The sequence below is a fragment of the Gavia stellata genome, chromosome Z, assembly GCF_030936135.1.
Source record: "Gavia stellata isolate bGavSte3 chromosome Z, bGavSte3.hap2, whole genome shotgun sequence".
NCBI classification, from domain to species: domain Eukaryota; kingdom Metazoa; phylum Chordata; class Aves; order Gaviiformes; family Gaviidae; genus Gavia; species Gavia stellata.
Genome location: NC_082637.1, coordinates 28,245,008 through 28,262,991, shown reverse-complemented (window position 1 = coordinate 28,262,991; position 17,984 = coordinate 28,245,008). Strand labels below are relative to the sequence as shown.

Genomic DNA, 17,984 nt, shown 5'->3' with positions numbered 1-17,984 from the left:
TTTTGCTCATTTATGAAATTGCACCAATCTCCATCTATAGGCTTCTGCCTTTTGTATCATCTACTTATTTGCCAAACATTTTTCAAGAAAACATATTGATTTTAATTAACCATTCATATACCATAAATTTGAGTTGGAAGCTATAAATCTGTATAATTCCATATTTCACATTTATGTTTAAAGGGATAAATGGACTATTTTAAATATAATTTGAAAGCTCCACCCTATATTCAGGAAAATAAATTTAAGAAAACCCCTTCCTTTCGGTCAGGAAGCAAAACTCTTCCACTGGTGTGAGCTGCTCCAAAGTAAAATGCCCTGCATAGACTGCAAGGGCAGCTGGGGAGAGAAACTTCAGTCAAAGGCGTTCCTGCAGCAAGGTTTGCCATTTGAACAGTCATGGCAGAGACACAATAGACTTAAATTGCTACACAGCACCAGCATCGTGATCTCCTCGGAGTCAGTGTCACTTAGTAGGCTCTTGAGATTAATCTAAACTGAGATTTGATAGCCTATGACAAATTACACCACCGGGCACCAGCACTTCTAAAACTGCCCATCATCCACAGTGTCTGCCTTAAAGATTCCTCCTTTTTCCCTCATAAATTCTTTCAGGCTCCTGAAAGTCCATCTGCACTAGAATGAAAATGCTACATCTGTTACTTTACATACAGACATAGCTGTTCTTGATCAAGGAGGGGCTCCAAAAGAATCTCATGTACTTGTAACTGAATATTGTTGCCAACAGTGTGCACTCTTATCTAATGATCCCTTTTTATATGATTAGCTTGACTTGAAACACATGCCTCCAAGCAGCATACTCTCTGAAGCTGTATTTTCCAGAGGAGATATTCAACTGTATTACATGCATTACTATTTTTAAAACAATTATATTACCAAAGATATTTACAAAAAAAAGAAAGTGAAACAACTTGAATTTACATCTACCTGCATCTTTGGAAGTTCTCAATTCAAGTAGCAACAGTTCTTTTTGCTTCTCTTCTGCATCTTGTATGGCAGCAACAGACTCCTGTTAACAAACACAGAAATGACAGTAAGAAGTAGAACCAAGTGCACTTTATAAAACATAGGCCATGATGCATGGCCTGCAGGATAGGTATTGGTGGACTCAAGTAATTCCAGGCAGGGAATGACTGTGTAAAGGCAATGAGGGCACTGGTAGAATAGACATACATAGTGCCAAGGGCATGCCCTGCAAGGGGCTGTCACAGCCTGGTTTTGCCCAGGCGTTCAAACTAGTCCATGCTTAGAGTCCCACCTCTGTGCGCACTGCAGGGATTAGACAGTGAATTTCACCATGACAGCATCACCTAGACAATGTAGACATAGCCTACAGATATAAGCAAGTGCTCTCCTAACACACAACTTGTGCAAAAATCTTCCTGGGTGTTTTAAATTAAGATTAAACAATTTCTAAATACCTTCATTATCATGAAGAAAAATCATTACTCTTTCAAATAAATGTGATGAAAAGCCTCAGGATTCCTGACCATTTTTCTATTCATATAGGCAACAAGAAATGTATCTAAGTATTGATTATTTGGACAGTAAGTGTAAGTGCACAGGAATCATGAACAGAGAGAAGTGATAATATACACACTTATATACTGTAAGCCACAGTTTATATACTGTAAGCCTCTGCATGATGCTGGTTTTTACATACATTCTAAAGGGTTAATTATTTAAATGATATTTTTGTATTATTCAGTCAGTAAATGACACTATGCAGTACTACACTATGAAACAGTTTAACAAAACTCTATTATCTATACTCACCACACTGTATTTCTCATGCTGTGACTCCAAAGCTGCATCATCATTTTTACAGCAGTTGTAACAATGACGTTTCAATCTTCTTGACCTAGAAGGATATTTCCTCTCTCCGCAGTTAAGAAAAAATAAATAGAATTTAAAACTAATTTGCAGGAGCATAATAGGTTACATTAGCTAATATAGGTTACAAAGACGCAATGACAGATCACATAATAAAAAAAATATCTTGTATATGCAAATGAGATCAAATTCAGCTACCACGTTCAAAAACACAAGGTTCCTGTGAAGGGAAAGATGTATAAAAACAAAAATCTGAACAGCCAAATATATCCTTATAACTGATTCTCTCAGGAAAAAAGAAAACTCATGTATCCTGTTTTCTGAAATAAAATAAACAAATAAATATTCAGTACTTAATAAGAGTTAAAAATATTAGTGCCAGGCAATATGCAGCTCTGCAAATCAGCAGCATTCTAATGTACAGTTTTTCCTTAAGACTATAGGGTAATCCTATGATTTACATCACAAAACCAACATACCTGTAACTTCAATAGTCTCAACAGGAAGTACAGAGTCCACAGCACAGTAAGACTTCAGCAGTTCTTTCATTTCATCATCACAAGCTTCATCCAAAGCACTTTTCCCTGAACCATCCCTCTCACAGGGATTTGCTCCATGCTGTAGTAGAATCCTGACTGCCTATTACATATTATCATTATTTGTATTGTGATTATTCTTGTTGTGGACTTATAATACAACTATATGTGTTGTACCTATCATAAGTCACAAATATAAAAGGTACAATTAAGATACTCTAAAACCTGTTACACTTGCAATCCCAGTTAAACAAACAAGTTTAATTGACTATTATCAACATAGACTTGTATCTTACACTTCTAATTTTTCCATTAAAATACACAAATAATTCACAAGTTGTCATTAAACCTACCATCTTTATAGTATTGTTATAGAGAGCAATTACAAAACTTCATATATCTAAATTAAAAGGAAGTAGTCAATTGTATTAAGACCAAAATGCAGAAAGAAGTAATTTTTTTTTCTTTAGGTATTTAATAGTGGTTTTGTTTTTTGGTGACGTGCCCTGATGATTTTTTCCTAATTCTAAATCACTTGCAAGTCTGCTTAATTGTAAAATGTGGAAATGAGATTAGTGGCATCAGTGGAATCATCTACCCCCTAAAATTCAGATCATATGAAAGTATTGATGAGGTCCAAGCTTGGATGGTAAAGAGTTTTCATACGTATGTTTTTTCATCTCTAGCATTTCTTCTTCTTTCTTACAGAGTGCTCTTAAGCATCAGGAAGTATCAGAAAGAGAATACTCTATAGAAGTTCAGAATGTTCTCCATTGGTTTTCCCCCACAATACTGAATAATAGCTCACATGTTTTCAAGAACCCTAGTGACAGTTTGGCACCAGGCCTGTGAAATCATCCTCGTCATTTTATCTTTGCTCACAGAAAAGATAAACGCAATGAAATATCAGCTCTGACAGGAATAGAAGTGGTATGTTTGAGCCAATCTGGCATCACCTTTTTACACTCAGTTCCCTGAACTCTCTGTGTGAAAACAACAGTTTATTTATTTGTTCGTTCAAGTAAAAGGCAGACGTTTGGCTGAGCTTGAGCAGCGCATTTATTTTATCAGTTAAACGTGGACTCAGAGCTGCTTCCATGACTAAAGTTTTCTCACCACGCTTATTAGAAATCCCAAGCCCATGTTTAGAGGAAGACCCACTCTGCATCTGGGGACGTAGGTCACAGTTCCACAGCTACCTATGCCCATCTGTGCTGGGGTGGCCTTAATCCTACACCATCCACAATGGGCCACCCAGGCCCATTCCTTCCCTTACGCTAGCACAGTTCTTACATGTTCTAAACAGAGCCTTGCTTTTGTAGGATTAGTTTTCCATCTGTTCAGCTCCCTGAACTAGTTTTACCTGTGATCACTGAAGAGCTCATGACAATGCAAGGGAAGAGGTAAGCTCACATGTCCAGGCATGGGACTAAGGTAGGACTGCTGCATCTGGGATAGGTGGCCTTAAAGTGTAACGGAGCCACAGCCTAGCTGCCTACATGCAAGACTCATGACCTTATTTTGGGGTCTGGATGGACTGGGCACAGATTTACAAAAAACTTAACAGTCCAGCTAATCATCACATTCTGAATTAGCTATTTTTTTCTCAGCAGAGTACAGATTATTTAGGGCTGATTTAAACTGGCCATCATTCAAGAGTAGAGACAGAAAGCATGCTAACCTCAGCTTTATTTTCCTCTCAAGCCTACCTACAGGCACTAGCCTTGCAGTGTAGACTAGGCATATAAGGGATCACCCCATTGTTATTTATAGCAATGTTTTAATATATTGTCTCTGGTTTCTCTACACAATATAGCTGTGCAAACTTACGAATTCTACTGCTTTGTACCTCTGAATGCTTTCAGACTGAGACTGAGCATGAAGTGACTCTTCCAAAGGAAATATATTGGTATAAGTCAAGAAATTATCTAGGTCAACTGCTCAGTATAGGTACCATGACCGAGATACACTACAGTGAACTATGAGATTTCCTTGAAGACATCAAATCATCCATGAGCTGCTCTGCTGGCAGTCATGCCTTTCTGATCCCACCTCCTTGCTTGTTTTCTGACTGATCTCTCTTGCATAGATGCTGGACTTTTAATTCAGTGAGCTTTCTGAGTGCCCATTGAAGTACCCCAGCTTTTAACGTAGGAAAAATGTATCAGACGTAGTGTTTATTTATAGCAGTGATTTTCTCTCATTCTTGTGGTAATATCATTTTGTCATGTTCTCACTGAAATGAAGGAGGAAGACAACCCAAACTACATAGAGCTGCAAGACACCATCAGTAAGACTAACCCATGCAGGGTCACCTTTTTATGGCAACTGTTCCCAGAAATATTTTTTGACGGTTGGCTCTTTAAAAACAACCACTCACAATCCTGTGAGAGGCCACTAGCAGGTGACTGTTGTTTGATGTATGCAATCTTAAGTGCTCTTAGAAATTTATTCCTTCCTTTGACTGTTGAAAAGACTTCACAATCTCCCCCACACTCACAGAATAACATTTAAGTTGAGATGGATTTCCTTTACATTACATTGAAATATTTTTAAACAGGATTGAAGAAACACATTTATGGTTCAAAAAAATTTACAAAAGGAAAAAGATTATAACTGAACGTGTTTTTAAAATTTTAGATCTGATATTTTCTTTGGTTATTGTGATACTTCTTTCACTTCAGTGCAGCTACTCCTGATTTTACACACTGTAGAATCATAGAACCATAGAATGGTTTGGGTTGGAAGGGACCAGTTAATGAAAAAAATGATTGATTTCTAAACAGCAGGCCTAGGTTTTTTTCTTTACAAAAAAGAAATTTTTTACTATGAGTGTGGAGAGACACTGGAACAGGTTGCCCAGAGAAGTTGTGGATGCCTCGTCATTGGAAGTGTTTAAAGTCAGGTCGGACGGGGCTTTGGGCAAGCTGATCTAGTGAAAGATGTCCATGCCCATGGTAGTGGGGTTGGACTAGATGATCAAATTGAGAATGCTCAATTTCAGTAGTATTTTTAAAAAGTCCAATACATGGGGGAGAAGCATGGGGAGCTTCTGAATTTTTCTGATTTGTCTGCTGGACTGGAAAAGTCAACTAACTGTACAATGTCAACTGTCACTATTAAGAAATAATTCTTTCTCTAATTTTGATCACTTTAAAGAATATTGGTTTATTTCTTAAATGCAAATCTACACTAAAATTGTATTAGTAACTTTGGCTTTCCTTATTTAAACCAGGATTTTGCTTTGCTGATCCTCTGCTGGAAATCAGGCTCAGGAAATCTAATGTAAAGGAAAAATGTACCTCCAAATAATTGCCAGAAACAGCATCATGTATTGGCAAAATACCATCCAGACTTCTGCTGTTAACATTAGCACCAGCTTTCAGTAATTCTAAGATCACTTCAGTAAATCCCCCACTGGAAGCTTCATGAATTGCTGTCCAACCTAATAAAAGCAAGACAACACATACAGCATGCATCTGATTTGGAAACATCTATACAGATCACAAATTAGCAATTATACATTTTGCTGCATTTCCTGTACTATAAGCAACGGACTACTCTTTTTAAAATAAATCTTATACAAACAATCATCTTGAAATGCCAAGGTAAATTATTTCCTGTGTAACTCATTTTACTTTAGAGAAAAATGTATCCAATATTAACCAGAAAAATATTGTTTACTTTTCTACTACACTAGTAAAAATAACAGAAGAAACAAAACGATAGAGTAGAAAGACTCTAATAACTCAGAAGCATAATATTAATAGTCTGATTTCTAATTCCAGTAGCATTTTATAATATCAATTCTGCCAGCCATCCAGAATAGAATACCATCCATTCTGAGACTATAAAACCAGAAATGAGTTATACATTTAGGTAGAAAAAACAAAAAAATAATCTTGTCATCTGATTTCCTCATTTGCTAAGGAAATAAGACTTGTGTGAAAGTGCTTCACACGTGTATATGTTCATGTGCATAAGCACTAGTTCTGCTGCTGAACTTTCAAGTCCACTTTCCGTACATATCTCTGAAAATGTGCTCTTCAGCAGAGGAGCAAGACCCAATTAATGCCCCTGCTGAGAAAAAGGCTGCATTAGCTCCATGCTGAGACACAAAATCCAGGGATTCCCTGATTGTGCTTGCACTTGTTGAATTACTTCCTTTCCTCCTCACAATTATGTCACAAATCAAGAATCCACAATCATATTACAATTATACAAATTCTATAAAACCATATATACTATAAATTATACAAAATTGTAAGCCCATAAGAGAGTAATATTCAAACCTGCATAGTCCTGTTCATTGACACCAATTCCAGATGATATTAGAGTTTTCACCAAAGGCAAATCTCCTCTCCTAGCAGCAATATGCAGCTGAGTTTCCCCTTTTGCATTTCTCTTCTTTTTCGTCTTTCTCCCAGCTCTTGTATTACAGGTACCATGTAAAATTACAGCTTCTTTTCTGGTAGATACGGAGGATTCTAAACATATGTTGGGTGTTCATTAGGAACCACAAAAAATGTTTAATTATAAACAAAGAATTAAGCTTCATAACTCATTTGAATTAGTGTAAATGTATGCAATACTGTTCCTCAATTATTCAATAATATTAACTGACTACACCAGAAGGTTAGAAGGTATGGCATAACAGCTCAGATAAATAGACCCTATGCAAAAGAATCTACAGTTCAAATCTAGATGACTTCACAAGGGTACAATGGATTAGGGATCAACAAGAAAGGTAACAAGGTTGAAGTTCTACACTAGATAGAGCTAGGGAGTATCTTATGTTTCTTCATGGACTGCTTTCAAGTTACCAGGCATGCCTGCTAAATGTATAAAGTACACACATAAAGGTGTTTAAGAATCTATATAAAAGTGAAGACTTGACCACCACCTCTCTTCCATTCCTGATTCTGCATCAGAGAAAAGATAGGTTTCTACATAAGGTATTTTTACAGCTGTCATGTGAAAAAGTCCTGTAGACGGATTACAAATCTTTGATTAGTATCTAGTGACACAGGTGAACTGCCTTTGAATTAAACCTGTGCAGGATTGGATCTATGATTGTAAATAAACTTCATTCTTCTCCTACTGGTTCACAAACCAAACATCCACTTTAAATTTTATCATGAGATCATCAACAGGTCCTAATTCTGAGGCTTCAGGTAACAGACTTCAAATTGTAAGAGATACAAAGAAAAAAACAGATTAAAAAAGTATTGATTCTGCATATAGAGTAAGGACAACACCCTCCCCCAAACTGCTACCAAAAAGCTCTACCATGCATGTCAGCTTTTTTTTAACTCCTGTTCCTGCTGTTACGGTACTGTGCTATCACATTTTTTTAAAAGTTCACTGTGATATTTCTCTGATTTCCTGAAAATCTGTCATTTGTCCAAAAGAAGGAAAGTGTAAGGTTTTAAATAAGCATTTTGCAACTCTTATCCATGATTTTTTTATTATTCCTATGAACAATTAGTTGCTGACACCCAAGCATTTCCTCTTCTCATCAGACAAGCTGTCTTCTCTAATATTTTCAGTTATCAGTATCCATTGCTATCAAAGATCTTCCATGATTTGACAGCTGCCTTTCTTCAGGCTTGTCCCGCCTTTCGGAAAATCTGCTTTTCCAAGGTTTCCTTTAAGGTAAACTACTGAGCTTGTCACCCAAGACTGTGTGGAAGAACATGAAAGACATACTGCAACTATATTAAAGACAGACATATAGTGAGGATATATCCACACTAATTTTAAACTAGCTTGTTCAGGCACTGCTGCAGCCAGACCATGGCAGCATGGAGCTCACTGTAGGCTATTCTAACCTGTTATTGTATTCTAAACATTCAGGTGGCTCTCTTTGCATGGGGGGTGCCTGGCCCACACCATATTGGCAACCAGAAAAGCTAGAGAGGTTATTTTTCAAATGAAAACTGAGATTCTAGAGCACACAGAGGGCTCACATTATTGAAATACTCCTCCAATCTGAGACCTACTTTTCTGTGAGATAATGTATTGTGTTTTGTCTAAAAGCTTCGGGGTCTGAACTCCGAAAGCAATCACACGCTTTCTAGTTCTTCCTTTTCTTCCCCTTTGATTCATGGGAGAATGTCCTAGGGACTCTTTAGAAATGTGGGAGAAAAAACAGGCGCACAACAGCCCATTAGGCTCATGACCCTTAGCAATATCAGCTGCAAGTGAACAGAAATAATTGCAGTTTTCCAGTTAAGTTGTCATGCACAACAGTTTTCTTCATGGTTGTTAGGAAACATTTGCAAAAGCATAATGAGACATTGGTATGTGAATCACAAAATACTGGTTGTCCATGGAATGCATTGCCAGGTGGGTCATGAGCAGGAAAGATCAGGAACTTGGCAAATACAAAATCCAGTAAGCCCACATACAAAGATGAAGAGATTACAGTACCCAGCAAACAGACAATATTAGTCTGCCGTACCTCAACAACTTCAAAGATATCCTTCTTCAAAAAGACATTTGAATACTTCAACATTGGTCTATGAGTAATTCTTTCCACAGATTGAACTACAAGAAAAGAAGCAAGCTGTTTGTACTTTCCTTCTCTATATGCAGAATAGGAATGTTGAGAGCCTAGTAAGTGACTGACTGTAGATGAAAGTGATACTGCGTCATTTAGGAAGAAAAGGTTTTTATTCAAGAATAGAATAATATAAGGAAGACCACTGGGACACAGGAACAATCAGATGAGATACAAAAGCCAGTTAATGAAGACAAGGCACAAGACAGCAAAAAATCTGAAAAACCCACAAGTTGGAAAACATTATCTCATCTTGCACTTTTTTTTTTTTCTGCTGCAATTTGAATGCCATTGTACCGGTCTCCAAAGCTATTAATGCCTTCAACTGTACGAAGAGCTATACTTTCTCGCATCACCTCTCAAACAGCAACATTCTCCTGGGATGAAGGAAATAATTAAATTTTAGCCAAATAAAATATTACCTGAAGAATCTCTTTTGGGGGAAAAAGTAATCTGTGAAATGCTCTTCCAGAGGAGACCAAAATGTAAGACACATGCTTGGAATAAAGTTTTTTTTAAAATCATAGTTGTATATATAGGAGGCAAAAAATAGAAAGGAAAAAAATCAAAAAATGTATTAATGCACATAGACCTTATTATGAGCAGGAATATAGGAGCTATAAAAAAGGACATCTGTAGGGAAAGGAGTAATTTGTATGTTCAATGTTTATTCTTCCAATAATTAGCAGTAGATAATGATATGTATGAGATATGCCATGGACTTCTTTCCAGAATGAAGAAACAGGTAGAACCAACTTGGAGATAGGAAAGCTAAGTACTGACACTGCCAAATACTAGAGAGCAGTAGTAACAAGAAGCACCTACTCCTTCCCTTGTGCCTTCAACTTCCAGGAGAAAACACGAGCTTGCAGTCCAGAAACTCAAGAGAGCAGGAACTTAAAATGGGTTGAATCTCAGCAATCACCTGAGACAGGAAGAGGAAACAGTACTCTGTACAGCTGAAGGCAGAAGAGGACAAGACGACTGTGACTGTCAAGGATAAAAGGGTCAGCAAGAACTTCACATAGTTTCCTGGATGTTTTTTGTCATGTGTTACAGGACATTGCAGAGATTGGCTGATGACTCCTTAATTCAACTTATAAGACTAGTGAGCATCCAGAAAAAGTCTCCAAAGAGAAGGAGGATACTAAGAAAACAAGAAAAAGATGTAAACAAATTAGTACATTGATAGTATGTGTGCAGATGTATTTGTCCATATTGCATGTGTGTGTATATGTGTGGGCCTTTATATTTGTTATACATATTATTTTAAGCATACATGCTGTTACATACACTGGTTTGTAAAGCATTTAATGGATGTAGGAGCATGAATCCCATCGATTTTCAAAAATATATATGATCTACTTAATGCTAACATTCATTTACATCCCACTCAAAGACAACCAAAGTTTGACCAATAGACCCCAGCAGCACATAACTGCAGTCCAAGGAAGAAACTAAAATTTTTTGCTGCACACACTTGGAAAAAATAAATCAAATGTTATATCATGCAAATACAATGCAAATACACATGCATTCACACATACTTCTATAAACTATACATATAAAGCCCACCTTTTCCTATGTATGTATATGCAAAGCACGCATTTACACTGAGGCAGTAGTTATTTGAAAGGGAAAGTTTCACAGAGCTGGACACAATTATAAATAAAAAACAGTCTGAAGAAAAAAGTGTCAGCAGAAAAATATGCAAAATAGCTAGGAAGTATTTCACAACATATTCCACGCTCAAGGTAAAAAGCTGCACCAATTCAAAAACCAACCTGGCTTAGCAAGGACATTAGAGAGCAATCGTAAATGAGAAATGAAAAAATGGGAAGTGAATGGTAGCAAGTATAGATGAGTTGTAGAAAACTGCTGTGGAAGACAAAAGAATACAAGGAGATAGTCACAGACAGCTAAGGTCCTAACAAGATAGTATTTTAAAATCTATCAAAACCAGAAAAAATTCCCAAACTCTTAATTACTAAAGAGAAATGACAGAATTGTCCAAGATAATCAGAAAAGACAAATACTCTATTCCTGTCAAGGCAAAGCTACACAAGAAATTTCTATCATCTAATGACACAGTTCTTTCCATTTCAACACAAGTTAAGAAGAATGTCAAATGATATGAGGATAAACATTTTTGAATCAGCAGTCCAGATACATTACATTTAAAAGTTTTAAGAGAGGAGGGATCCCATCTGAACTACAGGTTTTGGGTTTAGTAAGTCTTGAGTGCTATGCTTCTCTGGTTCCAGAAAGAACTGCCAGCTTTACCAAAAAAGCAGTAAGTGAAAAATATTTGGGGGTTATAATGACTTATCAGTTGGATTAGATTGGATGAGTTATCAGTGATGGTAAGGCTACAAGATAAATGCAAGTCTTAGACACGGGATGAAACTGCTGAACAGAAAGCTGTACATGCAGGCAGAAGAGAATATAACTACCAGAGGACACTAGACCCTTACCCTCATACAAGTAGGTTTGTTTCTATACTACAGATAAAACCATATGTACCAGTACAATCAAAGCTTATGCTGATTTGTGCCTGATGAGGATCTAGTCTATAAAATATAAGTGGATATATGTGTGCCAAATATACGGAGAGCCAGGTTTTCTTCTTTGATCTGTGATACGTAAAATAGTTAGAACTGAGGACCAATTTAGTGTTATTTTAAACTATCAGTTATGTAACACAGTTAACTAAGGATCAATTTAATGTTATTTTAAACTCTCAGTTACGATCCTGCATTCTCTTAACCGCAACGCTGAAAGACTGATGAATGTAACATAAACAAAGCAGAGTAAGTATGTGCATTCTGTAAAACTGAATACAGAAGTTCTGGAACTATTTCAAGTATTTGGAACTCACTAGAGTATTTGTTCAGCATGCTATATGTATTTTTCCAAACTTTTCCTCATGTATTACAAAAAGCCTTCTTCAAATACGTCTGGAAAAAACCCCACCGTTCTTATAAAATATTATTAACATTTCACCTGATTTCTTGGATGTTTGCTGTTCTGATGCTTGACTGAATTGTGATTGTTTAGATGAAAGCTTGTTTTTGCTGGTACAGGAATACAAAGCTGCCTTTTGGCTTGTTTCCTGAGGGTCTAATCTTACTCTTTTAGTTTGGACTTCCGCTTCAGTAAACTGTGAAAGCATGCTGGTCTTTGCATTTCCTTCTCCATTTTTTTCAGTGCCTTCTGTTTCACTTACTCCAGCAAACACTTCTTCATCTGTTAGTTTAACAAAAGAACTTAGAGTATTTATGGCCTAATACTCAGTAATTCCAGAAATTATAACTGATATTAAAATGAATGTCAAAATGACCACCTAGTCTAGGTTAAAAAATGCCTGCAGTAACTCACTTAATTTTTGACAATACTTTGACATAATAAATCCTTCATCCACTATTCACTGTATGTTAATGTACTGACATTGAATCCAAAACAATTAAAAGATTCTTTTGTGAAAGTATGAACTTTATTGATTCTTCGGTATTAAAAAAAATAAGGTACTTATGTATTTCATTCTAATTATTGTAATGACCACTGCAGTCACATTTTGGTAAATACAATGGGGGCTTGGATATAAAACAGCCCTCCAAAATACAAAGAAAAAATGACTAAATAGTTAATCGGGCACAGTGGACTATACTGTAACACATTCCATGTGTCTGCTATTTATTTATGGCAAAATACATTCTCTGGAGATACACAGCTGGGATATTTTAATAAAATACACAGAACGTTTACAATAAACTCATAAAATAATTATTTTCAAACAAAATGTGGCACCTGTTTTCTGGAAGGTTTCTTTCTGTGTATTTTCCACAATCTCAAACGAATAAGGAGACATGCTGTCTCTATTAACACCAAAATGCAAATCTGCTTTTGAGTTGGTCTCCTGAAGATCCTTTCTCTTTCGTCTAATTTGAAGTGTGTCCTTTTCATGGAGTTGTACAGCTATAGGCTTGATCTCTAAACTACTAGCATTTTCAGTTTCAATGTGACATTCTTCAACACTTTCTTCTGTATTAAGCAGGATTGTCCCTCCTATCTCTGATTGTGGAGCCTTTTGTTCCACGATGTTTAGTACACCACTGGTAAAATTATAAAGACTTCCAGAAACACTTTCTCCATCAGTAGCTGCTGAAAGCTCATGTGCTAACAGTGTTTCTGCATTTGTTTGAAGTGTCTGTTCAGTGCAGCTGGTTCCATCTTCAGATATATTAGTATAAATGTTTTGCACCTCATTTACAATAGTCTGTTGCAATATGTCCATGCTGTCTGAATCCCTAAGATTTGCACGTGCTGGTTCTGACTCATCTGTCTGTAAGGAAATCTGTTCAAACAAAGGCAAAGAGAGTTTTAAACTTAGAATGTCTCCATTAATTTTGTTTCCATCAACATTACATTTAACTTGATTTGCCAAGTTTTGCAAAAGAATAACTCATTCTGAAGGTACTCTCATATCGGTATTTAGATTCCTGTCACTCAAACTGCTACTGTTACTTTGCTTGAGACTATGTTGATCATTGTGCTGTTGATTCTTGTTGTAACTTTAAAACAGATACACTGTGAGAGGAAGTCAGAGCAAGTAAGTATTAACTGAGAATCAAGTTCTGTTAAATCAGTAGTCTGAGAATGCTGTGCAGACACACAGAAAGTGTTTCTCCAGAAACCACTGAAGTGGGGCCATGCAAACTGGTGATCTCCCCCCCTGCTACAACAGAAGTTGCAGAGCTTCCACCAGTTCTGCCCTTTTCTTCTGTAAATGGATTGTCACTGTTACAATTGTTGAATTCATGTTCCTGTTGCAATTCTGCCTGACTTAGCTCAGTTTTCCTACAACATTAACGGGGATGCAACAATTATGATTAGAAACAGCAACAGTGTGGCCCATTTCATTAGGTCCAGCATCAGGGAAATAAATTTTCTGTAATTTAACTATTCCTTGGTTTGTAAGTGGACCTAAACATGAGGCCCATCTAACATGAGACATTATTTCTGAATAGTTTTACTCTTGGCTGTAGCCTCTGCTATAAGAATAGCAGATCTAGTTGTCTTTTTTTAACTTGTATTTTTTTCATTTAGTTTTCAGCCTTCAGAATCCTGAAGAACTTCATTTTTTGTAAAATTCATCAAATTTATTTTTCTACTTTGTTCATTTTTAGCAAAACTTCCTTTGATGCTTTAGTATTATCATGTTGAACTGTGCCATCTGCATTTAATTCTCTCTACAAAACAGGCCATATACTTCATTTCATTTTCTGATAAATTGCTTTATTATACACACTTTTATTTCTTTCTGAAAATTGAACTAGTTTTGAATTAATGCTCTGCCTTTAAAGAATTAAAGTTACATTGCTCCTGTGGTCACATACCAGAGCTACATTTTCACATTTCTGGCAAACCTGTTTGCAATGATTCTAGGAAATTATAAAGAAAGGGAAATAACACAGCAAAACCTCGCAGAATTAACTCATAGCAACCTCACAAAAGAACTGCCTCAAAGGCCAATGACAAACTAGAATTATCCTGTTGACTACTTTGTATCTGGAGACAAAATCAAAACACAAACACTGCAACAACTCACACAACTACTGAAATCATCAGTTACACAGCCACAGCAATAGGTTTTCCCAATTAAATGTTTACAACACCTTCTTCTTCATCAATCAACTTATGTTTTAAAGCGTAATTTAAGATTAAGATTATACACCACGTCTGCTGTTACAGCATAACATTTCTAAGGACACCATCGACTGCACTACTGTGAGTAACAAGGAGTTATCATAACCACATAAAACTTCAGGAAGCAAGAATAAAGTGTCTGTGCACACTGCATTACATGTTTCAGATATTACCAGCCATCATTGTTCAAAGGGGTGAAAAGGAGAGGGGGAGAGTACAGCTTTTGATGCCAAATGCTATTGTGCTATATGCAAACAATGACCCAAGTGACTGATCATGGTGACTTGTCTTCACGTGAGGCACTACCTCCCACATCATACTGAGGTCTCATGACATAACTATGCAACTCCTGTGCAAGACAGTGGCTTCCTAACCCTTTTCTATCGAAAGCCAACACAACCTACTACACAGAGGCAAGAAGCAGCTATCCTACTGCTACAAGCCAGGCAACATCTTGCAGTTTCAGTCAGGTTTCTGCAAGTACAAAGAGGCACTGATGTACCATGCTTGCTGAAAATTACCTCTGCAGCACTTGCAAAAACTCAGGAAGAACCACTGTCCGTGAGAGGCAGTTGATTGCCTCTGTCTTGCATCTTCATGAGGCTACAGCTTATCCCAAGTACCAGTAAGGATCACCAACTGCTTGCCGAAGAATTGGCACAACATTGAACACCACTCTGTTTCAGTCCCTGCTGTGTACGAAGCATCTAGTACATTATGTGCTGGTTTGGAAACACATTTCAGAAACAGTTGTTTGCTTTAGTTTACTGAAGACTGTTAACAAGCCCTTCAGCATCAAATTAACATCAGGATTCTTTGTAAAGATGTACCTCATGCAGGTTTGTATCCTCTACACTTGGAGTATTTAACATATTCTTTGAATCACCTCCACCTGAAATGAAAATGAAGGACAGAAAGAAACCAGAATTGAAGAGACCACAATTCTTTACTTTGTGTCCACGATCTTGTGTGTAACAGTACTTACAACATTTAGCTATCCAGAAAAATTACCAGGTCATATGGGTTTTATTAGAACCTAAACCACATCAATATACAAAATATATATTAAAATCTTGGAGTCTGACCTTTGTTGCAGATGGCATCTTGTACAAACCAGGACAGGAGAGAATGAAGTATGGCATTATGCTTCCAAATGTTTTTGAAGATTAGTGACCTGAACAACTCTTTTTGAAAGTTAGAGGAGCTACTACATTTCCCTAATTTTTAACAGGCTTCCCTGATCCCCAAGAGACTTTTGTGAAGCCAGTGATGGTGCGATGATAGCCTAGCTTACATCTTTCCCTGTATAGCATATTTGGGCAGGGAAAGGGATGGAGTAGCTAAAGCTAAGCCATTGGTGTAAAAATAGGCAGGGATATTCCCAGCACCAATTCAGTGCCTGGCTGGTTTATCACTTTAGCTTTCCAGCTACCCTCCGTGCTGACAAAATGGCATAAAAAGAGTATAGCAGCTACCAAGACCTTAGTATTAGGTATTAATATACTTACTTAATGCATGCAACTCTACGCATTTACTTCTGGCCAGTATGTTCTTAAATCTAGACTAGCCACACCATATTGAAAAAAATCTAGCTCATCACCCTTTGTTATTTTGTAGTGCAACATGAACCCCAACCCCAGCCCTAAGATTCACCCAACAACCCACATGGGAACCAGCGTTGAATTTAAGAGGCATTTAACAGCATGGCAACTCTTTCTCCACCACTTCAGGGAATCTGGCATGTTAATCCTAGCCCTAGGATCACTGTTAGTCCACTGGATCCTGCCAGTCTTAGGACTAAATTAAGACCAATGGCTGAGCTATTGAGCACAGATTAAGCCAAATCCTAATCAAAACTGTAATTCTGAATGTATTTTTAGCCTATCAATCTTTGTAAGGCTCAGATTATCTAGATGACCTATGGTGGCTGCAGCCCTAACCTCTAATCATGGGACCTCTCAAATACAACAGTTGCTGCCAGGCAACTTACATTAGCATTAACCTTGGTTTCACTCACATTTGAAGCTAGGAACTTCTGCCTACTCCTACTGCCCTCACTCTAAACTTACAAAATCATAGAATAATTTGAGTTGGAAGGGAGCTTTAAAGGTCAACCCCCCTGAAACGAGCAGGGACATCTTCCACTAGATCAGGTCACTCAGAGCCCCGTCCAACCTGACTTTGAATGTTTTCAGGGATGAGGCATCTACCACCTCTTTGGGAAACCTGCTCCAGTGTCTCACCACCCTCATGCTAAAAAACTCCTTCCTTATATCGAGTCTGAATCTACCCTCTTTTAGTTTCAACCCATTACCCCTTGTCCTATCGCAACGGGCCCTGCTAAAAAGTTTGTCCCCATCTTTCTTATAAGCTCCCTTTATGTACTGAAAGGCCACTGTAAGGTCTCCCCAGAGCCTTCTCTTCTTCAAGCTAAACAACCCCAACTCTCCCAGCCTGTCCTCATAGGAGCGGTGCTCCAGCCCTCTGATCATTTTTGTGGCCTTCCTCTGGACCTGCTCCAACAGGTCTATGTCTTTCCTGTGCTGAGGACTCCAAAGCTGGACGCAGGACTCCAAGTGGGGTCTCACCAGAGCGGAGTACAGGGGCAGAATCGCCTCCCTCCACCTGCTGGCCATGCTTCTTTTGATGCAGCCCAGGATATGGTTGGCTTTCTGGGCTGTGAGCGCACATTGTCGGCTCATGTCCAGTTTTTCATCCACCAGTGACCCCAAGTCCTTCTCCGCAGGGCTGCTCTCAATCCTTCATCCCCCAGCCTCTATCAACACCAGGGGTTGCTCCAACCCAGGTCCACGACCTTGCACTTACCCTTGTTGAACCTCATAAGGATCATATGGGCTCACTTCTCGAGCCTGTCCAGCTCCCTCTGGATCGCATCCCATCCCTCAGGCATGTCAACCGTATCACTCAGCTTGGTGTCTTCTGCAAACTTGCTCAGGCTGCACTCGATCCCACTGTCTATGTCACTGATGAAGATAATAAGCAGTTCTGGTCCCAATACAGACCCCTGAGGGACCCCACTCATCACTGATCTCCATCTGGACATTGAGCCGTTGATCACTACTCTCTGGATGCGACCATCCAACCAATTTCTCATCCACCAAACAGTCCACCCATCAAATCTGTATCTTTCCAATTTAGAAGGATGTTGTGGGGGACTGTGTCAAATCCCTTACTGAAGTGCAGACAGATTACATCTGTAGCTCTTCCCTTGTCCACTGATGTAGTCACTCCATCATAGAAGTCCACTAGGTTGGTCAGGCAAGACTTAACCTTGGTGAAGCCATACTGGCTGTCTCAAATCACCT

The 17,984-nt window shown here is 37.9% G+C and overlaps 1 protein-coding gene across 1 annotated transcript in view; it reads right to left on the bottom strand.

Moving 5' to 3' along the window:
- ANKRD31 (ankyrin repeat domain 31) overlaps positions 1-17,984 on the bottom strand; it is a 71,606-nt gene that overhangs the window by 22,715 nt on the left and 30,907 nt on the right. The window contains 8 exon segments of the mRNA XM_059833497.1: positions 949-1,027; positions 1,798-1,901; positions 2,334-2,493; positions 5,693-5,835; positions 6,683-6,877; positions 11,956-12,198; positions 12,760-13,306; positions 15,489-15,550. Coding sequence (XP_059689480.1) covers positions 949-1,027; positions 1,798-1,901; positions 2,334-2,493; positions 5,693-5,835; positions 6,683-6,877; positions 11,956-12,198; positions 12,760-13,306; positions 15,489-15,550 — 1,533 coding nt within the window.